At 41.1% G+C, this 26473-nt stretch overlaps 1 protein-coding gene across 1 annotated transcript in view; it reads right to left on the bottom strand.

Moving 5' to 3' along the window:
• Positions 1-8974: 8974 nt before the first annotated feature.
• CDK15 (cyclin dependent kinase 15) overlaps positions 8975-26473 on the bottom strand; it is an 82923-nt gene continuing 65424 nt past the window's right edge. The window contains exons 12-14 of the mRNA XM_043577504.1: positions 25221-25360; positions 14058-14199; positions 8975-11446 (exon numbers count right to left, since the gene is read on the bottom strand). Coding sequence (XP_043433439.1) covers positions 14090-14199; positions 25221-25360 — 250 coding nt within the window. The 3' untranslated portion in view covers positions 8975-11446; positions 14058-14089. The remainder of the gene's footprint in view (positions 11447-14057; positions 14200-25220; positions 25361-26473) is intronic.

The raw sequence follows: 26473 nt of genomic DNA, 5'->3' as shown, positions 1-26473 counted from the left end.
GACAGAGAGAGACAGAGCATGAACGGGGGAAGGGCAGAGAGAGAGGGAGACACAGAATCAGAAACAGGCTCCAGGCTCCGAGCCATCAGCCCAGAGCCTGACACGGGGCTCGAACTCACGGACTGCGAGATCGTGACCTGGCTGAAGTCGGATGCTTAACCGACTGCGCCACCCAGGCACCCCTAAATAAGGAGTTTTAAAGATAATCTCTAACTATCTTCCAACTACTAAGATTGTGGATTCTGTTTTGTAAGATGGGCAAATGTGTGAGCTTATGCCCTCCATACAGTGACCCTTTCCTTCTAACCCAGATACTATTTATTTCATTCATTAGCTTAATAAATGCTCTTGAGTGAGTGACTGAATTAATTAATGAATGCCTACTGTGTTCCCAGCCCCAGAGGACGCATAGATAAATAACACATTTCCTGCCTGTCAGGAGCTCACACGCTGAAGGTGGAGACAGATGAATAAACAGACGTGCTTCTTAGTTGAACTTTGTTTTCAGTTAGTTTTACTTACTACGATAATAAAAATTGTAACTTATTTAGTGCCTATTCTGTGTCAAGCATGCTGCTGAGTGTTACATAATGAATCCTCATACTCATTCTACCAAACAGGTATTATTGACGCTATTTTAAATGTTTATTTATTTATTTTGAGAGAGAGTGCTTGTGTGCACGTGTGAAAGTGGGGGAGGGGCAGAGAGCGAGACTCTGAAGCAGGCCGGCTGCTCAGTTCATTGCAGAGCCTAAGGCGGGTCTTGAACTCATGAACTGTGAGATCGTGACCTGAGCTGAAATCAAGTTGGATGCTTAACTAACTGAGCTAACCAGATGCCCTGATGCTATTTTAAAGATTAGAAAATGAAGGCCAGCAAATGACAGAGTGTATGTCTAATTGACTCCCTGTTGTATATATAAATGAAGCCATATGAGCTTTACTGTTTCTGGAATGAAGAGCAGAATGGCACTATGATTTGATCTCAAAGATATAGCAAGTGTTGTTGATTATGTTTTCAATTCATGCACTTAACCAACATTTACTGAACATCTTCTCAATGTCTATGCTAGACACTGGGGATAAAATTAAAAAACTAAGCATTCTTTTGACCTGTTCCTTATGCAGTCAGTTTTAGTAAAGGAGGAAGAAGTATCAACTAATAATTACAATCCTATGGGGACATAGGATTTGTAATAGCAAAGAAGTGCTCTGGGATCCCAGAGGGGAGAGCAACTAACTGTGGGGTAGAGAAATCAGGGAAGGTGACTTTTGAGTTAAGTCTTGAAGATGAATAGCAATCCACTAGGCAGAAGGTAGAAGAAAGTTCCAAGCAGAGGGAACAGAACTTGCAAAAGTCTAGGGCTATAAACAGAATATTGCCTTGGGAATGATGAAAAATTCTGTGTGGCTGAGTATAGACACTAGAGGATGATGGAACCAGCTAGAGCAGTCCATTGGGGCCATGTTGAAACATCCCGTTCAGAATTATCCTATGACTGAATGAAGTTTTTCCAGGGAGATAGTGACATCATAACAAGAGAGCCCTGGCTTCAATGTGGAGCTGTGCCCTGGCTGCACATCAGAATCACATGGGGAGCTATAAACAATCCTGATGCCTAAGGCTACACACCAGATTAAGAATTCCCGGCAGTGGGACCCAGAAATTGGTCTTTAAAAAAACAAACCTCTCCAATGTGACTCCAATTCAGCCAAAGTTGAGAATCATTGGTATGGAGACAAAAGAACTGGTGGATGGGAGGCCAGTTAGAGGACTACTGGGCAGGACCTGGAGAATACCATCAGGGCTGTGGTTCTCAAGCTTCAGTGTATTAGAATCACCTGTGAGGCTTGTTAACATGCAGACTTACGGGCCCTACCTTCCAATTATGAAGATCCAGGGTGGGGCCTGAAAATGTGCATTTCTAACAATTTTCCAGGTGATGCTGCTCCTGCTGATGAAGGGACCTTATTTTGAGAACCACAGGTCTGTGGCCTGGCAGTGGAGATGGAGAGGAGAAAACAGATTGGAAGGTATTTTGGAAGTAGATAGAAGGGGCAGACAACTGGGTGGACGGTGTTGCTGTTAACTGAAATGGGATTGGAGAAACAGAACGCTGTTTGTGATATGGGGGACAAGACATTTGGACATATAAGGCTTGACATATTTGTTGGAAACATCTAGGTGAAGACTCCTCATTGACAACTGGCAATACTTTTCTATCAGGAAGAAGGGAGGCAAATTCTGGGACAAATTGGGACCTCAAATTTAGCCTAATTCAAGATAGATATTGACTGATCACAATATATAGCTTGAGAATATATATTACTTCTCTTGGAGCCATTTTTTCCCCCTAATGACAGTGTGTTTAATCTGTGAAGGACTATGAGGATGTCCTTTTAGCCACTCCACAAAAACAATCCACATTATACAAAAGCTTTTAAACTTGGATGTTAAGTAAATGTAGGTCCAAATGTTTAAAAAGCTTCCACCAGTCTTTTCCATTTATTTTCATACATGAATTTGAAAAGCAAATATAACCCTTATTCTTTATTATATTGGTAGTTATTATGTTTTCTTCTTATTTGTGAGATGAGTCCAAGGCATTTGGCTGGGTCTCAGTTTCCCCAGTGGTAACAAAGGGGGTTGGATTTAGTCCTGTTAAGGACCTTTCCAACTCCAGCATTCCATGAGTTTTCCTTAGATTCTGTGTCAGTTTTGCCGGAAGGATCTCCAGGAGCTGGTGACACTGGGAAAGTTTTTTTTGCCCATTTTAACTTAACTTTTTTAGAGTACATTTCTATCAAAAAATAGTAAGGCCCTATTGTCAAAACTATGTCTTAAAGGTATTTCCAAACTTGTTTTGTATTCTTCACTTGACAAGTGCTGTCACAGGGCTCCATCACTCCCGGACTAACAGCTACCAATAAACAGAAAATTATTTCCAACCAGCTAACATGCTGTTTACTTTCCAGAAAAATTGCACTTTCCAATCTGACAGTTGATCAAGGGGTATCCCGCTGCTGTCAGCAGGGAGAAATGTTTAAACACAGAGATGGGAGTTTAAACATTTTCTCATTATCACAGAATAAGGGAAAAAAACACACAAATAAATAAATAAGTAAAAATGGCATCCAGACTCTCTAACCCCCCACTGGGAGCGTAATGAAGCTGTGTCATGTGACCAGAAGGAGTGGGCTTTTATCTCTGGCCCCAGTACCGTTACTCAAGTGACACCTGTCACATGACCCAACTTTGGTCTTTTATCTGCCTTCCCCAGCTACCCTTTTGGGGAATTGTCTTTTCTAGAGATGTGTGGCCCTTTGTGGCCATATTAGTGCGCTCTGTTAGTACTATTAGCCTGACCTTTTGCATTTCCTACCTTGAATCTCCTAGATCTTTCCTCAAATATTGTTTACACATAATAAATTACAGAATACCTACAAAACTAAAAAAAGGCAAAAAAAAAAATATCTTAGAGCACCAAACACAAATCAGTGCTACTATTATATTTCATACAAATCTGCAGGAATTGAAATTTGTCTGGAAAGAAAAATATTAAAAAAAAATTTTTTTAACGTTTATTCATTTTTGAGAGAGAGAGAGAGAGAGAGAGTGCGCGAGTGGAGGGAGGGGCAGAGAGAGAAGGAGACACAGAATCCAAAGCAGACTCCAGGCGCCGAGCTGTCAGCACAGGGCCTGACGCGGGGCTCAAACCCACAAGCTGTGAGATCGTGACCTGAGCCGAAGTTGGGCGCTTAACCGACTGAGCCACCCAGGCGCCCCTGGAAAGAAAAATATTTATATTTTAAAACAGCTATCTCCCCCCCCCCCCCGCCCTTTTTAAAGATTTTATTTTTAAGTAATCTTTACACCCAACATGGGGCTTGACCCACAACCTAGAGGTCAAGAGTTGTGTGCTCTACTGACAGAGCCAGCGAGGTGCCCCTAACACACCCATCTTCATTTTTGAGTGTTTATTAGAGCAAGACACTAATAAAACCCAAGTGTACTTCATTGTAAAAGTGCGCGCAACTTTAACTTAGCCAGGCTTACCATAGGGAGCCACAGTCACAGACAGCCAGAACGAGGTGTGGTCCCCTTTCCTTCCTCAACTTCATTTTTAAACCCTAATGTAAGTCTTTTATTCTTCAGTTCGATTTCTTATTGTCCTCCTGGACTCCTGCCTTACCTTGTTAGCTGCAATACCATGGCTTTGGCACCTTTAATTTCCTTGGTCCCTTTCTCTTCCATCTTACCGTGACTACTACCACCATGTGACTACAACTACCACCATCACCACCACCACCACCAGGACCATCACTTTCATAGACACACCACCGCTACCACTAGGACCATCACCACCACCACCAGTGCTGCTACTAGCTGGCTATCTGCCGGGCGCTATTTAAAATACTTTAAATGTATTAACTCAATCCTCACAGGCAGCTCTGAGATAGATACTGTCATTATCCCCATGTTTGAAAGAGATGGGCAGCATTGGCACAAAGGCTTGAAGTAGGCAAGGGAGCTGGCTGTGTGGATATTGGGGAGAAGTCTGAGTCTCAGGAGGGAGCATGCCTTGTGTGTTTAGATTATGCATGGATGCTTCCAACTTCTTTCATTTTTCTTCCTTCAGCCCTTCCACACTTTAGCTAGTACTCCATCTTTTGCATCATTTCACGGAAGTTTCTGAAAGATAGTCCTTGCTTCTACTTTCTTACTTCTCCCTCTTTAACCCACTATATTTTTCTATGACCACCATTCTATAGAAACTACTCCCTTATAGGTCACTGGTGACTAGTACCCACCAAAATCCATGGCCAGCCTTAGTGTACAGCCCCCTGACATTTTTCTCTGTAGGTCATTCATTCTTAGAACATTCTTCTTATCTTTTGTCACCCAGGATGATTCTTGTTTTTTGCTCCGCCCCCTCCAACCCATCAAAATCTAGCCACTGATGCTTTGTCTCTTTTGCTGATTCGTCTTTCAGCCTTGTGCTTCTTCTATTTATATATGTTCTTTTTGGCAATCATATCTTTGAGACTTCAAGGACATTATTATGTAGGTGATGCCCACACATAGCCAGGCCTCACTTCCTGGTCCCAGGTCAGCAGTTATAACTGATGCATGCCTCAAACTCAGTATGTCCAGAAATGAGCTCATGACCTTCTCTCCCAAACTAATTACCTGGCTATAAATTATGTAACAAGTTATCCAGACCCCAGACTGGAAAGCTTATAGCCATTCTTCACCACCACCCACACTGCTCCTTGCACCCTTAGACTCCACAATCAACTGTTGCTTGTCTATTCAACAGTGGTTCCCATTTATTCCTCAGTGATAAGAAAGCTGTGAGAATTCAGAAGTTTGCCCCCCCTCCCCAGGAAAGGTGATCCTAGCTTCATAGAAGGAGTAGTTAATGATCATTCTAAAGCAGTTATCTTATTACTCTTGCTAGCAATTTAGGAGTGGAGATGTGACAGTCTGATCACTAAGATATGAAGAGAATGGTGCTTTCTTTGAAAAAGCAGCACACAGTAAAAGATGCCCTATTCTTCAACTGGACATTGTTGTACCCCCGTGTGATGCCTGAAACTGTGGTAGCCTCTAGTGACAATGATTAAAACAGCTTGAGAATAAGGCAATGAAGGACATTGAAAATATAGTGAAGAAAAATGGAAAGAACCTGGGTTGTTGATGTCATTGACCCATCAAATTAATCAATCTTGGAACCACCTATGTCCAGACTTATGTGAAATAATATCCTCATGAATTAAACTATTTATTTGGGATTTTCAATTCCTTACAGCTAAAAATATCTTATCCCTTCTGTATTTCCTTCATTCAGGCTTATTTATTTATTTACTTACTTACTTATTTAAAGTATAACTAACATGGAGTGTTATAGAAGTGGCTATCTTGTTTTCACCCCCTTGACTGCCTGCCTGGCAAACTCTCATTTTAAGACAAAGATTAACTGTCATCTCCTCTTTGATAGGACAGATGGTTATGTTGTCATTGGATCTTGTATTTATTTCTATCTAATTCTCCATTAGACTATAAAATCCTTGGGAGAAATTTACTTTTTGTATTTCTGGTGTTTAGATGCTTGTTGAATGAATTAATAAATATATGGGAGGAGTTATTTTATATCTTGGTTCAGTTTGGGTCTCCTACAAGACTTTCTTATAATATCCAATGGTAGTTTTTACAGTAGGAACAATTGTTTACAAGGATGCTAATAAACTTGGATGAATCATTACTGACCACCTCAGATCTTATAACAGGTGCCTATTAACCTACTTAAGGATACAGAGGAGATAGAAGTATAAAATGTGAATAGGCAGAGAAGATGGACTAAAATAGGAGTGGGGATATGTGAGACTTTCATTTATGAAAGTTGTCAAGAGTAAAATGTGTCAATCTTCTGCTATATATCCTACAGGAAAAGACCTCTGAGCCCTCTAGTTCTAAGAAATGTAACTGTCCAAAGTGATTTATTTTCCTCCAGAAGGTAATCTCCATTGTACACTGCCAGAGATTTTGTTTTAGAAAAGTGACACTTTTTGAGAATAACTCCAAGGTGTTATTAGATGCACACTTAAAGTATCAAGGAAAGTAAGATGTTATTAAAACTCCTACCACTGTTATGTCACCAGCTTTCTGTAGGGATGGATATGTTCTATATCTTCAGTGTGCATTGTGGTAGTCACTAGCCACATGTGGCTCTTGACCTCTTGAAATATGATTAGTGTCACTGAGGGACTGAGTTGACTTAATTAAATTTAAATTTATACATAAATAGTCACGTATAGCTAGTAACTACCATGTTGGACAGTGACTCAGTACTAGCCAGGATAGGTTAGGTAATACCACAATAACAAATAATTCCCAAATATTAGTGGCTTGAAACAAAGCTTTATTTGTCTTTCTCATTATATATTCATCACATGTCATCTGGGGACTCTGTTCTACATCTCTTCATTTTAGGACCACCCTGAATGCTGCTAGTCACTGTAACAGAAGGAAAAAATAAAAAGAGATCTAGAGAGTATTGCACTGGCAATCAAATGAATGCTTGGCTCAGAAGTGACATATATTACTTCCACTCACAATTCACTGGCCAGCACTAATCATACAGACTTATCTACTTACCAGAGGACCAGGGAGTGCCATCCAATTATGGAGCCTGGGAGACAGAAATATTAGGTGAGTAGTATTAGTGACTGAGAAAGTAAGCATCATTAAAATGATATATCAAATTGCATTATAAATTATGTTTCAAAGGTCAAGTGTATGTCTATACAAAAGAATCAACAAAAACATGGGAAAAAATATGTATAAGCACCAGGAATGCTCCTTTTACAAACGACTAAGGGAGGAAGACTATAATGAAGTTTTTGTGTTTTATATATAATTTTTATTAAGCTTTTGAATAGGCAGATCCACCAATTTTTTAAGTTTATTTATTTTGAGAGAGAGAGAGCAAGAGAGGGGCAGAGAGAGAGGGAGAGATTCCAAGCAGGGTCTGCACTGTCAGTGAAATGTAAGCCTGATGTGGGGCTTGATCCCACAAACTGTAAAATCATGACCTGAGCTGAAATCAAGAGTTGGGTGCTCAACCAACTGAGCCACCCAGGTGCCTCAGATCCACTAATTAAAGGAGAAAAAGAATAAAGCACAAGCATGATTTATTTTCCATTGTAATTAAAGGGCATAATTTTATCAATTACTTCTTTAAAAAAATCTTTAAAAAGATCAAAAGTCTACCTGTTCTTGCAACAATAAGATCTCACTATAATTCGACGTATAGTATGTCCACAGCTGTTCAAAAGTCCTTAATAATCTTGGGATTGGATGGGACCTTAGAGGTCAGTTATTCTAAACCACAATATGGGGATCTGTCCTATAGCTTTCTATGTCTTCTGGGGGTGCAGAGGAAGCCCCTTGCTGTTGTGGGAACTCATTCCATTGGTAGTAGGCAAGTGAAATTGTTCAAGGACTCTTCCTGCTGTATCAAAAGTAGGATCTCTGAGTTTTCAATGTATTTGTCTTGGCTCCACAGCCACCCAGTAGAGGGCTAGCCTCTTTATGAGAACTCACAATCCTCTGGAGGGAGTTTCTCTGCCCCCTGGGTTTTCTCTTTTTGGACTATTCCTCTTTGTGCCTTGGCCTCCACACCCTCTAGTCCCCTAGTAGCCATCCTTGGAGCTTGCTGTACAGAGTTGCATTTTGGGGTAGGGAAAGTACAGACTTTGGGGACAGAGAGTCTGAGCATCAAATCTACTTAAATTTGGTTCTGTGTTCTTCTCTGTAAAATAACTACACTTACCTCTTAGTCTTGTGAAGAGGACTGAACAGAATTAGATTTGTAAGCTAATAGATATACAATAAATATTTACTTCAATATGATGTTTCTTTTAAAGTGTGATGGATACAGATAAACGATAATTTAGATGTGACCTGATCAGTGGAGAGAAAACTATTTCCCTTCTCTGGGACACCATCTTATTATTCTTTCATTTATATCACCTAAAAGTATTGGCATTATCTTTCCTGGACAGCCAGACACATTGTACTTAAAAATGCCAACTTCCACTAAGTCACAGTTTTACTTAACTTGTTGACATTTTAAGTCTAAAGTGCAAGAAATGAAATCAGATAAAATTTTATAGGAATAAATGTTATATTGCTTTGTTGCCCAATAGCTCTTTAGGGGTTTTTGTTAGTTTGTTTTTAAATGTTTATTTATTTATTTTGAGACAGAGTGCATGCCTGTGTGCATGAGTGGGGGAGAGGCATAGAGACAGAGTGGAGGAGGGGCATAGAGGGGGGTGGGAGGGAGAGAGAGAGAGAATCCCAAGGAGGCTTCATGCTGTCAGCGCAGAGCCTGATGTGGGGCTTGATCCCATGACCATGAGATCAGAAGTTGAGCTGATACCAAGAGTCAGATGGTTAACTGACTGAACCACTCAGTCAATCTGTTTGATTTTAATAGACGTAAATTTTTAGAGCAATATTAGCATTCATAGCAATGTTCAGCAGAAGTTACAGAGACTTTCCAAATAACTCTTGCCCCCTCCCCACCCACATGCATAGCCTCCCCCTATCAGAATGGTACATTTTTTATAATTGATGAACCTATACCAACACATCAGTATCATCCAAAGCCCATAAGTTTACATTAGGATTCATTCTTGGTCTTGTACATTCTATAGGTTTGGACAGATTTATAATGGCACGTCTCCACCATTATAGCATCATACTTATTTTTACAGCCTTAAAAGTCCTCTGTACCCTGTCTATTCATCCCTCCCTCCTAACTCCTGGCAACCAGTGATGTTTTTACTGTCTTTATAGTTTTGCCTTTTCCAAAATGTCATATAGTTGTAATCATACAGTATGCAGTCTTTTCAATTGGTTTCTTTGTCTTAGCAATATTCACTTAAGGCTCCTTCATGTCTTTTCATGGCTTGCTAGTTCATTTTTTTTAAGTTCTGAATAATTGTCTGTTGTCTGGATATACCACAGTTTATTTATCCACTCACTCACTGGAGGACATCTTGGTTGTGTCCAAGTTTTGATGATTATGAATGAACACCTATGTGTAGATTTTTGTGTGGACATAAGTTTTCAGCTCCATTGTGTAAGTGCCTAGGAGTACGGTGGCTGGATCATAGGTAAGAGAGTATGTTTAGGCTTGTAAAAAACTGCCCAACTGTCTTCCAAAGTACTATTTTGCATTTTTACCAGCAACGAGCAAGAGTTCCTCTGTTGTTCCACATCCCTGCTAGCATTTGGTGTTGTCAGTGTTCTGGAACTTGGCTATTCTAATAGGTAGATAGTGGTACATACACATTAGCTTTTAGCAAGGGCTTAGTCTTTTGAATTATGATCCAGTGGTAAATACCAGGTGCTTCTTCAAGAACTGTGTATTCTCCAGATCTGATAGGTATGTGATTACTGGAAAGATCATACACACTGGAGACACCCAGACCTGAGGTTTGTAGCTTAACTCTGGTATACTCCATGGATGGGTTATTTAACTTCTTTGAGTTTTAATTTCCTCTTTGGTAAAATGGAAGTAATACATTAATTATAACTACTTACTTCAATGATTATATGAATAAATTGTGGACCTTCTCTGATTTTATTCAGGTGATTAATACAAATATTTGGCCAGGATGGGACTTAAGACTGTACCTTGTACCATACCACTATTAGCTTTTCTCTAGGTTGAAAAACCACCACTCATTGAGCACATATATCTGTCCCATAATCCAGCCCACACAGTTTCATCAAAGGTATGTTTGGAGAGGTTTTTCAAACACCTCACGAAAATCCAATACTTACTAAGGTAGATTTCTTTGGGTTATTTGTATGCATTTTTCCTTTTCCCATCTTTGGGAAGACTTTGGGTCTATAGGTACTATTTTTTAATTATTTCTTCATTAGTTCTTCCTTGTTCTTCTAAAGGATACATAGAAGTCTCTGATTTCGAGGCTACTATGTTTCCTGAGTAGATGATCCCTAGATGAAGTAATTTGAGTTTCCCTCGCTTTTTTTAGAAGGAGTCATTACAGAAAATGATACATGTGTTAGCTGAGACAGATCTCTCATTTTATTTGGGGGTTGTGTGTGTGAGCACATGTGTGTGTGTCTGATGGTGTAACAGGGCTTGAATTACATCTTTGGAACTCTTTGTTCCTACTATTCAGTATCTCCATCATCAAATCAGAGCTTAGGTTCCTCATTGCTTTTGCTATCATCACTGATAACTGAGATTGAGTAGAAGGAGATAGCCAAAAATTTTAATCTAACTGGGAGCTCAATCCAAACTTCTAAAATCTAGCTGGAGTGGGGTAGTAGTGTGTTTTGATAATCCAGATAATGAAGAGAGAAGCACCCCCTAAGAAATCTTAACAAAGAGTCTTAAGCCAGTCCTTTTGTTGACAACTTTATCCGAGAAACCATCTTCTCTGAGACTTTTCTAAACTTTAGACTAATCCTCTCCTTGCCACACAAGTCTTTTTGTTGGGGGGAAATTGTAAGTGAACGCAGGAGGCACAGGCCTCTGTAAGCACCCGCTCAGTCTCCAGATTCTTTTAATTGTTAGCCTTTCATCTGTCCTGTAGTCCTTCTGGCCTAGGGATCTCTTTATCAAATAACAAAACAGATGAAATTATTCATAAATCCTCTTCTTAGACTCTTTAAGTCTGTGTCTAATTTTTGAGCTAATCACTGTTAAATTCTGGATGTATGACAAGAGCAATAACCATTCATGCTTTTTCTTCAAGTATCATGTCTGTTGCCTTGGACATCATATTTAGAATATTCCAGATCACAGGTGATGGTATGAAAACCCTGGTCCATGGTGGAGTTAGGTTTGAAGCTTCTTAGTAAGGCAAAGCAAATTAAAACTGAAACAGTAGTAATGTGGCCCTGGAAGTGAATGAAGAATAAACAAAATCAAAAGACATGAGTCAGATTGAGTAAGGAAAATGTGTTAAACATTGATGCAAAGTTATTGATAGAATTCCATACATTGATAGAAAAGATAATAATAAATTATAACAGAGACAGCATCTTGCCCCTGGTAATAAGAACTAAAAAAGCTTTAAAAATAATAATAATTGATCTCTGGATATACCATATCCCACTGTTCAAAACATGCCAAGGTTGGAAATAAAATGTGTAAAGTGCCTGACACAATAATATACCCAGTAAATTTTAGTTCCCCTCTATTTCTCTATTGTAGACATCAGTATGCATTTTTTTTCCATTCCTGAAACTGACATTTTGAGGATAAGAGTTTTAATTTTGAGGCATTGCTGCCAGTTACAAGTCCTAATATCCCAATTTACATTTTGGATCTTCTGAAAAATGAATATTTTAACATAAATTCAATTTAGTGGAAAAGATTTACAGGCCCCACGTGTCCTTGTGATTACCTTTAGTTGGTTTAACTCCAGCACACCCAGATTTTGCTGATCCCAAGCCATTTATTAAACAGTTTAATTGCTCTAGATTTTCCCTATTGTGGTTCGTCTCCTACGGTTTTATCTCCTTACATTAATACCAAGGGCCTAGGGATATCATGAGATTACTCCAATTGAGGCTAAATCTGCTTCCTCCCTCTCTCAATTGCTGGCAAAGGCACTAAGTTCGACATGCTGCATTTAATTGACTTTCTATTGTGACCATTTTATACCTACAGGTAATAATCCTTTGTGGAAAGTCATTGAAGACCAGAGAGGCAGGGTTATCTCCCTACCCTCTGGCTGCTTATAAAATAAAATAACAACAATAACAGAAGTAATAGTAATGCTTATGGAACACCACCACCTGAGACCATTTCTATCAATGTCTTTGATAATTTTATGAAGGGCAAATCTTTAGAGAATGTAGCTAAAGTACATCCTATTTTCATAACTAGTGGGTTTAAAATGACACAATTATACAGTAAAATCTCTGCTTTAGAAAGTATTGTGCTTGGGAAATACCATATTATCGTGTTGCCTATTGTAATTCCAATTGTATACTGTCAAAATACAAACTTGGGTATTTTATAAAATGTTATGAGGAACAGCTATAATTCTAAACTTCCTTGATCTTTCCAAATTTCTTAAACATTTTTTTAAATGTTTATTTATTTTTGAGAGAGAGAGACGGGCAGAGAGAGCGAGACACAGAATCTGAAGCAGGCTGCAGCCTCTTGAGCTGTCAGCACAGAACCAGATGAGGGGTTGAACTCATGAACCATGAGATCATGACCTGAGCTGAAGTCGAACACTAAACTGACTGAGCCACCCAGGCACCCTGATCTTTCCAAGTTTCTAAATACAGTGATCTTAGAAAATCCAGGAGGCAAGCATCTTTACATGCCTTTAAATACCAACAGCCAAAGAGAGATCCAAGAGAAAGTGGCAAAGAGCTGAATCCGGCCCTGTGAATTATCTTATGAGCTGGCAGGTGTGGGGAGCACACCAGTGATTACTATCTAGGCCCTGAAAATTCTATCAGGAAGCATGGCCAAGCTGTGGTTTCCAAATGGGTGGTCAAACCATAGTCTAATGCTTGTGGCTTGGGATATAGCCAGGGTCACCTAAAGGGCCAGGTGACTGGCTGGCTTTGTGCATGGGCCCCACCTTGATCCCTCTATCTGGATTATTGTCCCCCCCCCCCCCACTGTGGAAGGCCCCATATGGGATGTGCTTTTGTCACATCTAGGGGTGTCTCTACTATGATGGCTTTTGCAGTTGTACCACTTGGCTTCCTATGCCTTTTAGGAACTCCTTTTAGGGTGTGGTAATTTCAGAAAAATTTTCCATAGTACCCTTCTTCCTCAAGATTGCTTGGAAGGCTGGGCTACCTGGGTTGACTAAGGAGAGTAGCTGTGTCTGAGACATTGTGGATGGCTCCCAATCAGGACCTTGTTCCTAGAACTCACCCTGAATGGAGAACTCCCTGTGACCAACTGTGCAGAAGGGGTGGCTTAAAAGGCCTGGGGCAGTGATGACTAGACTCTCATAGGCATCTAAAACCATCTCCGGGGGAGGGCCAGGCCCTGAACCAGGTCTTCTTTGGCATTTGGGGGTGACCAACTATCCTGGTTTACCCAAGTCTATGCCAATTTTAACACTGAATGTCCCACATCCCAGGACACTCCTCAGTCTTGAGCCAATGGGGATGGTTTTCAACCTCTGATTTTGTTCTATCAGCTGATGAAGAAAACTTCATGGTTGAGAGAATGTGACATTATAGTGCAATAATTTATGCCATATGTGTCAGTTAAAGGCCTTCCAATGACTTGTCAGTTTTGTCTTGGGAGTCTTACTATTCCTCTGGGAGAGAGAGAGACAGGAGATGCACATTATCATCCTCCCTGTGACTGACTGTACCCAGAGGGGGCTAGCCCACCTGTCCGTAGAGTGGGAATAAAGAGCCAGACACAGAACAGGCTCTGAATCTGTGAACAGTGTCCTCCTCTCCACCTGGAAGTGATGAATGTTCACTCCCACCCATAAGGAGGCTCACTATTGGGACCACTTACCTGAAAGGATATTGGTGATGTCGCCCTCTCTTTCACCAGCATTTGCTAAACTGGGTTGGGAGGTGACCTTTCCGGTAGGAGACCAAAAGGTCACACATTTCTGGCTTTAGCCTCACTCCTGAAACTGTAAACAAAGACTCCTCTGTAGGGAGGAAAAGAGAAAAGCACCAACATATTATTTCCTGGAATCTTTCATGGTCTATTTTTATGTCTGTTGTAATATTTGTCACCTGAAGAGACATCAAAACATGAGGCAGGCTTACCCACCAATAATTTATACCGACTCACGGATAGCTTGCTTTACTGAATCTACTAATAGTTGTCAAATGCCTCTTATTTGATTCAATTCAACATATATTTACCAAATGAGCACTTGGGTAAGGTGTTATGCTAGGTGTTGAAGATCCAAAAACAGGAATAGAACTGGGGACACACACACACTGACAAACAAGGGCTGAAAGTGAGGTGCAAACAAAGAATTATGACAGCTGCTCTCCTACATCTCCCAGGGAGCACAGGGAAAGCATAGACAAGTGCCCTTGGGGCCTGTGAAGGAGGTCTGTACTTTCAACAGTTAAGGAATTCTAGGGAGGATATTGCTGGCTGGGGAATCAGCATGAGCAAAGGCAGGGAGGAAGGAAAGTCTTTGACAGAACTGCGAAGTAATCTTGCATGGTTATAGCAAGACAGACTAGTAGATAAAGTTGGAAAAATGAGTTGAAACCAGATGGTGAAGGGAGTAATATCAAGCCAAGGAGTCTGGTTTAGAGTCCCAGTGATGGTAGGCAATGAGCATCATGCCGGGGCTAGATGTGTTTTGGAAAGTTTAAATCCTAGTGCATTTGTTACATCAGGCAATCTATTTAATAGACTCTATGGTACAAGTCTTGTACCATATATTATGTAATGATAAATTATATAATATTATTATATAATATATAAATATATTACAATATAATATTATTATATATTATAATATATAATGTTTATATATTATATTATATAATAATTTCTATACACACATATATAATGTGTTATAATATATAATAATTTATACACACACACACACACACACACACTACCTTTGCCCTCTGATTTATGTATTGGGTTAGTTTAGTATGCTGGAAGTTTGCATTTTTATAAATGCCTGTGTTTGTTAGTTGTGTGTTGTTCCTGAGTGCTTATTACACTAAAGTTATAGGTCAAGTCCTCCCAAAGTAAACATTTTAAGCAACTCATCTGCAAAATGGGGATGATAAAACTTCCTGGCAGTTGCTGTAAGTTTAAAGGAGATGATATATGAAAAACATCTTGGGTTGTTCTTGATGCACAATATATTTTTAATAACTAGTAGCCTTTGTTACAAGCCATTAGCATAGATGCCATCTGGGAAAAACAGCAAGAGGCAATAGCCACATTGTCACCAAAGCACATCTACAAACCTACTCAGGGCATCTTTCATTGGGCATTGCTTTTCCAAGGCTCACAATCTGTACAAACCTGGGTTGCTCTAAATATTGCACACTTTGGGGTACCTAGGTGGCTCAGCCAGTTAAGCGTCTGACTTCTGCTCAGGTCATGATCTTACCATTTGTGAGTTCGAGCCCCACATTGGGCTCTCTGCTGTCAGCACAGACCCCACTTTGGGTCCTCTGTCCCTCTCTCTCTCTGTCCCTCCTCTACTCATCCTCTCTTTCTCTCTCTCAAAATAAATACATAAACTTTAAGAAAAAGTAAATATTGCACAATTTAACAAGAAATGAATTTGCAGGGCCATATCTACTTTGCTTGGCCTAGACATCTGCCTTCGATGTCATGAGTAGTCTGTGGCCTTGAGTCCTTGGGTCTGGAATTACACATTTGCTAGGCTATAAGGGGGAGGCATCAAGTTTGGTGGTACACAGAATACATTTTCACAGGTACTTTATAATACATAACTTTGTATTCTACTTTTTTTCTAGCTCATGTCATAGCATAAACAAACAACTAAAATAAACAGTGTGTACACTTCACAGGTTATTCTCAAATCAATGCAAACCCAAACCACTTTGGAAATTTCCCTCAGAGAGGTGTCCTCTTGCCTTGGGGACAGTGGCATGAAGATTTCTCTCAGGCTTCCTTGTCCTTCAAAAGCAGCAGCACCTCAAAAGCCAGGAAGGAGGCAGGAGGGAGAGAGGGAGAGAGGAAAAGGGGGAAAACAGGAGGAGGAGAAGAGAGGGGAAAAAGGGAGAAAGAGACGGGGGAAGCCATAGAAAGGGAGAAGAAGACGAAGAAGGAGGAGGAATCAGAGGCAGAGAAAAAAAGGAAGACAGAAGGGGAAGAAAGAGGGGCGCCTGGGTGGCTAAGTCAGTTGAGCATCTGAATTCGGCTCAGGTCACGATCAAATGGGTTCATGAGTTCAAGCCCTGCATAGGGTTCTCTGCTGTCAGCACAGAGCCTGCTTAGGATCCTGTCTCCCTCTCTCTCTGCCCCTCCCCCCTCTCAAAAAAATAAAACATTAAGAAAAAAGAAACAGATATTTATATGAAAAAAAAGGGGGGGAAGAAAGCAGAGCAGAGAGAAAGAAGGGAATTGGGAGAAAGAAGGGAGAGAGGGAAAGGATAAGAGGGAGAGAGGAAGGAAGAGAGAAATTCTCTGGTAGAACAGTGTTGGGAAAACACTCAGTTAATCAAAGGGATTCCAATTTGGCCATGGACTGCCTGACTCTCCTTCCTGACTCAGAAAAAGAAAACAAAAGCAAGAGAAAAAAAAAAAAGGAAGAAAGAAAAAGAGAGAAGGAAAAAAGGCAGCAGAGCAGTTCTGCAGCAATCTCACAGATGCAAAACCTTCCATTCTACTGACTCCTCATTAGCTTACTGAATCTGACAGCATAATTATCACAGCTGCTTCGCACTTAGAATAAATAAATACGAAAGTGGGTGTTTAAAATTTTTTGAGAAGGGAAATTCAGTCATCTAGACAGTCAGTAGGACAAGTTTATTTAAAACTTTTAGATTCTTATGTATTTAGATCATTTCGGAACGAGATAATGAGATAGTTGTCTTTCAGTCTAATTGAGTTCCTAAGCTCCTGGCTGTTGGCTGTCACCCCTTTCAAACTTTGCTTTAACTTTCCTTCCTTTAGAAATCTGATCCTGGTGTCTCCATTTACTCTTCCTGGGCTGATAACCTGGTGAAGGCTGGGTGCACTGGAGTGCAGAAAGTGACTTAATGGGATTGAGGAGCTAAATAACCTTTCACAGGAAACAAGATAATCAAATCTCTTTTACTTGCCTGTAATGGCTAAAAGAGAAAGCACGAGCTGAAAAGAAAGCTTGGAAATTAAACCATCATTTCAAAATGTCTTGTAATTTCCCTGTCACGTGGTTTTTCGCACTGTTCTTACACATTGTCAATCCATCAGCTGGAGTTGCTTAGTGCATTTAATTATTCAGAGTGCACACAGCCTCGTGACTACGTGGTAATTTTAGCTCATGTGTATGTATATAGGCTTCGTATCTTCAAAGCCCAAAGGATCACACAGCACTACTTTAAGTTGAAGTTGCTAACTAACATGGAGTGCACTTAAAACTCTGACTGGGGGCACAGCACATATGCATTTCCGATTAAAGCAGATGATCTTTCCTTTTAAAATTAATTAGTGCCTATTTATCTTTTCCTCTCCCTCCCACCTCTCATTCTCCTAGGACCACATTTATGTGAACCCTTGCATTCAGTGAGTTAAAGCTTTATAAAATAAACATTCTGTCAATCTGGGACAAAGGAAACTAATGTTAACCCATTGTGCAGACTGAGAAATTGAGGTTTATGAAGGCCAATAACAGATGCTACGTTGGAAAAAAAGAAGATAACTTAGGTCCTTTAACTCTCAGTCTGGAGCCTGGACTCCCAATACCATTTGCCTTACCTCATTCTTTTAAACAATAAAGGCAATACAACATCAACACTAAACAAAACTTTGAAAAAGAAAAAAAGTTACCCACAATCCTCCTAAACTAGGAAGAGCATTTTTATTTTTGTACTCTACCTTTCAGTTTTGTTTATATGCATAATACATGTTCACAGGTACATTAAAATATGCAATTTTGTATCCTACTTTCTTTTAGCTCACGTCATAATAGCATAAACATTTCCATATTCGCTAACACTCCTGCAAATTTCTTTTCTTTTTTTTTAAGTTGGCTCCATGCCCAACAGGGGGGTGGTGGTCGGGGGGTGGGGGTGGCTTAGACTCAGGACCCTGAGATCAAGAGTCACATGCTCTACTGACTGAGCCGGCCCAGGTGCCCCTCCTGTGAATTATTTTAAATGGTTACTTAGTACTATATGCTGAGTCAATATAACAACATTATCCGATCTGTTCTCTAGTGTTGAATACTTAGACCGTTTCTTTTTATTTTATACTTTTTAAGATAAAATTATAGACAACACTACGATGAACATTTTTATGCATCTAGGGTTCTTTTTCTTTCTTTCTTTTCTGTTTAATTGTTTCTTTGCATAATTTCCAGAAACCAAAGTATAGAGTTAAAGGTTGTGACCATTTTTTGTGGCTCCTGATATGTGTGCCATAATGTTTTGCAAAGGTTGCTCCAACTTACAACACCACCAGCAGAATATCATTTTATCACAATCTCACTGACACTGGGAGTCATTAGGTTAAGGGAAAAAAAATAACTACTTTAACAGTTATTTGTATTTATTTAATCATTAGTAAGGCTGTCTTTTTATTCCATATGTTGGTATGCTTTTTTTGTTTTCCTTATGTGAATTGCTATTTTATGCTTTTGCCCATTTTTTGTTGGATTCCTGAAATTACTTTATAAAATTGAATGAGTTGTAGTAAAACAAACAAACAAAAAGAACCACCATTGATTAAGAACTTTTAAAACCCAGGGTGTCTGGGTGGCTCAGTCGGTTAAGTGTCAGACTCTTGATTTCGGCTGAGGTCATGATCTCACGGTTGTGAAATGGAGCCCCAAGTCGCGCTCTGCACTGGGTGTGGAGCCTGCTTACCATTCTCTCCCTCCCTCTTCTTCTGCCCCTCCTCCTCATGCACGTGTGTGCTTGTTCTCAAAAAAAAAAAAAAAAAAAAAATCTTAAAACCCAAGGATGACTTTGTATTACAAAACAAACAAAAACAAAAAGAAAACAGGAACAGAGACTAAGACAAAAGGACACTGAGGATTAAGGAAGAGGTGAAGGATGTCTCTATTAAACACAAAATTGAACCTTCTTAATTGTGAGATATTAAATATGTTATCTGGGGACAAGTGGAATCTTCCTGGGAAGGCTCTAAAATAAACATAGAGCATAGGACAGTGGAAAAGGTCACAGGGCTGGGAGTGAAGACCTTGGTTGTAATCCCCATTTTGCTACTAAATTCCCATTGATCTTTAGCAAGCAGCAATGAGTAGTGGGAAGAGCGGCTTAAGAGTCTGACCTGAAGTCAGGCCTGGGCTCTCCCACTTACTAGATGCGTGACTTTGAGCAATTTCCTTAGCCTTGCTCATTCCCAATTTTCTATATGTAATGTGAGGATAATAGCTCCAGCCTCACCAATTAGTCTACAAATTGAATGAGAATTTGTGTAAAGCACATAGATGCCCAATAAACGGCAGCCGCTATTCCTCCCAGGGAGTCAGGGACTCAGTCTGTATAATGAAGATATAGAATAGCAAGTGTCTGAGATCCTCTGCCACTCCAAGAGTCTCTAACTCTTTCCTCTCTTTCCAGCATCTTTTCTAATATACTGGAATCTCTTGAGGACAGCTCTGAGCACAGAAGGTGAGGAAGTGTGTTATGGAGGATATGTCTTAATTTCTTGCTTCTTAATGTACTGCCTACATATCAAATAACAGAGGATTTAAAAGGTTTGAGAGGGTGGTCTGAGTTAGGTTACAAACTCCCGCAGGCAGAAAAGAGAGACCTGGCTCAGAATCTGCTCCCTCCCATCCCCTGAGAACTGGCCTCTAGAATGACAACGTATTCTGGTTAAATTTTGAATAGTCTACACAATAAAAGCAAGAATAAAATAGATTTGAAACCATTAGCATATAAAGAATGAAACTAAATTTTACTAGTACATGTTAAAGAATGTTTAAATTGGGGCACCTGGCTGGCTCGGTTGGTGGAGTATGTGACTCTTGATTTTGGATCATGAGTTTGAGCCCCACACTGGGTTTTTGTTTTTTTTTTTACTTTAAAAAAAAAAAAAAGACAGAGAATGTTTAAGTTATTGCAACAAGCCATACAGTAAGGAGAAAAACCATGATGGATTGTGAGTCAGGATTGTGCCACTATTATTAAAAAGAGGACAACTTCACTATGATGTTAGATGGTATTGAGAGGAGAATGACATTCTTCTCCCTGGATGTCCTTCCTCCCCAACCATCCAGACTCCAACATCTTTGAGGGCCCACCTACAAAGCCATCCTGGATCACCACAGCTAGAGTTAATCTCACCTCCTTTGAACCCCCAGAGCACCTCACACTAGATCTGTGGCGGTTTATATACTTGTCTCATTTCCTTAAGGACTATAAGCTCTTTGAGGACAGACTCCATCCATGACTAATTCATTTTTGTATCACTCAGTATCATACAAATGACCCTCAGTAAATCTTTAATGAATGAACTGGAGCATAATTCTCCCACTATGTTAGAAATCTGAGTCTACAGTGGGTCCATAGTCTCAGAGATCAGCAAAATAATTGGAACAGGTTCAGAACAGAATAATGAAACAGAATGATTAAAGAGTGAGAGAGGCTGAATCTATATTGGGGAGAAGGGAAGTCAAAGCCACTCAACCTAGAAAAGTGAGCTTTGGAAAGTGATATCAAGAGATCTTCAAATATATTAAAGATGTAATATTAAAAGAAGGCCTGAAATTTTTTTGTTGGAGCAAAACAAAAAGTTATTCAGATTTTAACGGGGCAGTATGGATAGAGCCTGCTGAAGAACTTCTGGAGTATTGACACCAGGGTGCGGTGACGTATTGGAGAGGTAAATGCCTTGCCTTCCGTATGCCTGCAAAGTAAGAAAGCATTTGATGAGGAAAAAGACCCTTGTAAGCTGTTTTTGCAAAAATTACTTGTGAAACAATTGTAAGCTTTCAAGTTTCAGGATTTTTTTTTTCTAAGATGCTGAAACCTGTTTTAAAGGAGAAGGGGGATTTAGTCCAGGAAGGAATGAGAGAGACTCAAGTCTGGGATTTGGAAAGCAAAATGGGACCAACCTACAGAGAGAGACAGCCTTTGATGTCCTGACGATCAAGGACCCAGGCTTAAGGACCAGACTCTTAAATCACGTGGCATTTACTGCCCCAGATTAAAAAAAAAAAAAAACAAAAACTTTTGTGGATCAGTGTCTGTGGTTCAAAATGGCTAGCTTCCAAAATCAGTCTTAACTTTCCAAGGGTAACATTTGGAAGGCTCCCTGCAAGAACAGAGTGGAGCCAGTTTCTAGAAAGGGCAGCTTAATGATTTTCTACTCCCCCCACCTCCAAATCATTAAACAGTGTTCCTTTCCCAGAGCCCAAGTTCATGCTGAGGGCAAAGGGAATTAAACGAAGAAGCTGAACCTGCAGCTAAGATTAGAGAGTTGCCAAGGACCTAATTTTAGGTCCTCGCTGCCCCAGCTGACATTCTGCGCTGCTGGCTCGGCAGTGAGGACCGCAAGTGTGGCCGTGAGCCGGTGACTGAGAAGGGCGAGCATCTCCCCAGCCATCTGCAAAAGCAATTAGCTTGCTGTTGGGTGTGTTTTGAGAGAGACTACCAATAATTTCCCCATCAACAAATGTTTCTTCAGGTGTTCAAGAGTCAATAAGGGAAAATGTCAGTGCTTGCCAGAAGTTCCCACATGCTTGCCATTCTAATATTCATGCTTCTCCACTAAGAATGTGTTCCAAAAGGGAACTAATCTTGGAAACCCTGGATTTCATGGCAAGTAACCCCCTGCTTTCCTCTTGCTATAAGCTTAGTGCCACGACCCAGAGAAAGTGTTGTATGGGACGTCTCAGCTTTGGGGAAATAGACATGGATAGACGGGAACAATTCTTGCACATCGTGGGGAGTTTCTCTGCCACTCTTCCACGGGGATTTAGGCTGTCCCTCCACGCTTCACATATTTCTCAGCCACAGGTTTCATGCTCAAATTGTCTTCTTCAGAGGGCAGACAATAAGAGCTGGCATCTCCCAGATCAAAGGGGAAACAGAATATATTTTAAAGTGACAACTTTGTTATCCTGCAACCAGAATAAAACCAGAATAATAAAATGATATAAATATAAGCTCCTAAATGATTCCATACTGAAATGCCACCAGAGAGCAAAATTTCTTGCATAATTATGGCAGGGAAACTCTCTTTACAAACCACTCACAAGAGCATGTCTTATTTTTGCACAATTCTTATGCCTGGGGCAGCCCACCACAGAGATGGAGAGAGATTCTGTGTCCCTGAAGGTTGGGAACTGTGATAACTGTCTGGTGCTCTCTGTCTGAAAAGGAGGCTCTTAATAAAGGCTAATTGCCATGGGCAATGTAAAAGTAGGCTGGCACTGCCAGGCCAAGGGAGTGCATCCCTTGGTAGATGTGTCCCGAGTAAGGGCCACTGCTGTCAAGGTGCACAGATGGGCCCCAGCTGCTCTCTCTCCTCCTCTGTTTTTCTTTTCTATTTTCCTGATAGCCTTGCTTTCTCTGTCTACTTGTCCTACATCCTATCTATCTGTCGGTCTGTCTCTAAACCTATTTCTGCACCCCCTCCCACATGCACACACACACACACACACACACACACACACCCAATCCTGCCCCCCTTCTCTGTCTCTTGGCGCTGGCCCTTTCATCTTCTCCCTCGGGGATTCGAGATGTCGCTGCAGGAAGTGCTTGTCGGCCGAGGCAGCAGCAGCAGAGCCCTGTGGCTTTGACAAACCTCATTTAATTGGGAGGAAGCCAGGAGAATTTGAAAGAACTGAAACATCCACGAAACTCCTTTTATCAGGCATAATTTAAACTCTGCATGGAAAAACCCCTATATGTATAAAGAAAAGTCAACTTCCCTCCTGCTGTGAGCACTCCTCGGCTCCCCCCCAGCACAGGCAGGCTCCTGCAAGATTCCATCTTTTCATTTTTCTAAAAGTGTCAAAGTAGATTTGGGCTCTGTGGCTGGGTGAACAGAGAAGGAATACAGATGGGTCTCTCTCTTACACCCGCACATGGGTGTGCATGCTAACACACACACACACACACACACACACACACACACACAGCAGAGTCCCTCTGTTGGTGGCTTTGCTTCAGATGGCCAGGAAGAATCAAAACCCGAGTTTCTAACAACACATCAGTTTGGACAATGACTGTTTCTTCCTAATTACTCTTCATCAGGTAGAAGCTTGTGCCCAGGCAATTTTGAAAGTCCCCAGTGGTCCTCAGTATGTAGAATAATAGGTCCTGGAGGAGGGCCAATGAGGGAGTTTCTTTAAGTGGAGAAAAGGGAGTGTGAGTGTGCGAGAGTGTGAGTATATGTGTGCATGCACACCCCTGAAGGTTGATATTTGCCTGAAGTGGTAGTTAGAAAGCCCGGGACCAGGAGAAGAAAACTAAAGAGGGATCTAGGGGCTCAGACGGGGGACAGTATATCAGGATGGAAGTAGAGGATCAGATAGGGGTACAGTGGGAGTGAGGGTACTGGAAAGGGAGGAAGAATTGTAGGTTGCCTGGAATGTCTTTTGTTCCACCCATATGCCAGTGTCCCTCCCCTCCTTCCAAATTCCAATCCATATTCACCTCCAGTCCAATCCATCTCATGCGAGTTATTCTAGTTCCTCCAAAGAATTGCCGTTAGCACACACACATCCTCAGAACATCTGTGGCTGATTACGTACAGACTTTAGCTGTTTAGATATGATTTGTGCTAATATGTGTACAAGGGTGCCCTGTTTCCTCTTCCTCACCCTCTTTTTCTCCCACGCTGTAGGATCCTTGAGGTCAAGGACAAGGCTCTTTCTTCCTTCAATTTTTATAGCACTTAATATGTTCTTGGCACTTAATGGTGACTTAATAAATACTGATGACTAACTCTTCCTACAGGGTTAAGTAAGACATTAACCCCATTTGTATGATTATGATTATTTTTGGAGATCCTAAATAACTCATTTTAATAATGAAATGCCCCAAGAAGTCCCAAAGTAAGAGCTCTGGGCTATAGCAGGACAATGTCCTAGATATGGCAGAGCTGCATTTGCAGACCCTGGAGCCTTTGGCTAGCCTATATGTCTAAGCCCCTTGGGCAGCAGCTCTCTCCTCTCTCCTCATTGTCACTCCTGAATGCCTTCCCAGTGCCCTTTTCCCAGTCTGAGCCCCTAGACCTTCCTTATTAGCTTTCTTTTCTCCTGCTTAGGGATTCTGAAACTTTTTTTCAGTTGAATGGTGGATGTTTCTAAAGAAACCCTACCTAAGCATGGTCCCCCCCAAATAGCCAGGCCATGACCACACTGCCCACATCCTCTGCCTAGCCCTTCCTGGCCACATTCTGAGAAACATGAGGAGAGCTCCAGACACATGATCCCTCAGCAGATTTCAGATTTGGAGGATGACTTCAGGCCCAGGCAGCAAGGCTGATTTCAGGGTAACTTGTGTTTCCCCGTGGGCATCCGGCCTGGGAGGACGCTCCCCTCCCCACAGCGCCCCACCCCAGTACTTCCTTCAGCAGCATCAAATTACCAATCGAGACAGGCCAGCTCTCCTCTTGTGACATCTCCATGTCACCTATCATCTTACTCTCCATGGAGAGAGAAGGGGGTTGTTACAAACTTTGGTTTTGCTTCTCCTGGCAGATGCTGGGGAAAACAAACAACTCAGAGGCAACTTTCATCTCATCCAATTTCTAAGAGTGTATACGTGAAATGTTTGGATCATTACAAGGAGGTCTGTGTCACCTCAACCCACCAGTGCTTTTGAGTTTTAGAGAATCTCATAGAAAACTCAGGCAAGAATGGGTCCCCTCTTGCTTCTCCTAGGCAAATTGATCTCTAAGCTCATTTCTGGTTGCAAATTCTATGATTTTCCAGTGCTTGGAGAAAACACTTAAACACTGAGATTTACATGTGTGCATGTACACACACACACACACACACACACATACACACACACATGCTCTCTCACTCACCATCAGGAAGCTGGTGCAGCTGAGAAGGCAGGGCACTGAAATAGTCATGAACCAGTGCTTCCTGGGCGGAAACTCGGTCTCTAGGAAAGCCTTTCAGCATTTGGGAAGCCAGATCTTCAGCTTCAGGAACCCTGCCCAACCTGGAAAAGTGGGAAAGAAAAATAATTTCTCCAGAGGTCTTCCTTCTGAAAAATAAAGGGGGAAAGAAGAAAAGGAGAGAAAAGGAGAAGGCTAGAAGGGTGTTTCAAGTAGAATGTCCTGGGATTAGTGAAGTTGATGGCAAGGGGAAAAATAACGTCCACATGGGTACTCTTATCTATCTTCAGTGTGCTCTCATTCAGCCTCCACCTCTCCACTGGCTCCAGGGACCACATGTACATACATAAAGGGCCCAGAAATATCATTATAGAAGCAGAAATATGTAATTAAGGATGCTTCTATGAGGGACAGTGCCCACCAAGCAGAAAAGCCCAATTGGACGTATGTTCCAAGGGGTGCAAGCATAGACTCCTGGAGGGGAGGGAGGAAAAGAGGCAATTTTGGAGGGTGAAGCTTGGATGGAAAATACCCTTATTTACAGTGTTTCTGAAGCTCAGCCTCCCAAGGATTACCTAAGAAGCTCTCTTGGTTGCCCGCTGAGATGGATCATATAAAGAGAGATAACTAAGTGCCCAAATTACAGTAAGGACAAATCCTCAAGTTGATCTGTGTTGAATTGTACATTTGGAGATGAGCAAATCTATTAGTTGAGCAAGTACTATATGCTCCTAGGTGGTTGGCTCTGGAAGATACAGGGAAGGCTCTGCCTTCTGGCAGCTTGGACTAGTGGAGGAGTCAGACACTAACCAAATTATCATAGAGATGCATAATTACCTGTGAAAAAAAGGCCCTTTTTTTCTGACTTAGAGTCAGAGCTGGTCAGGGAAGGCTTCCCTGAGAAGGAAGCATTTGAGCTGAGAGCTGAGGAATAAGGGCAGGGGAGGCGAGGGCAGTGCAGGCTGAGTGAGATCTGTGGTGCTCATACAGACCCCGGGATGAGAGGGAGAAGACTGATTTTAAGGAAGGAAAGAAAGGCCAGTTGGCTGGCCTGGGACAGAGGGAGAGAGGGGACAGATATGAAGCTGGGAGGGTGGCAGGGGCTGATTCTGCAGGACTTGTGAGTCTTAATTTTCTTATTTACTTAGAACGTTTGAAAGTCTTTGCTAATCTAGTGCCAATCATTTAAGTACACCCATCTCTAGAGCCCACAGTCA

This window comes from Prionailurus bengalensis, chromosome C1 (assembly GCF_016509475.1).
Source record: "Prionailurus bengalensis isolate Pbe53 chromosome C1, Fcat_Pben_1.1_paternal_pri, whole genome shotgun sequence".
Classification (NCBI taxonomy): domain Eukaryota; kingdom Metazoa; phylum Chordata; class Mammalia; order Carnivora; family Felidae; genus Prionailurus; species Prionailurus bengalensis.
Note: the sequence above shows the minus strand (reverse complement) of the source record. Positions and strands in the feature narration are given on the sequence as shown.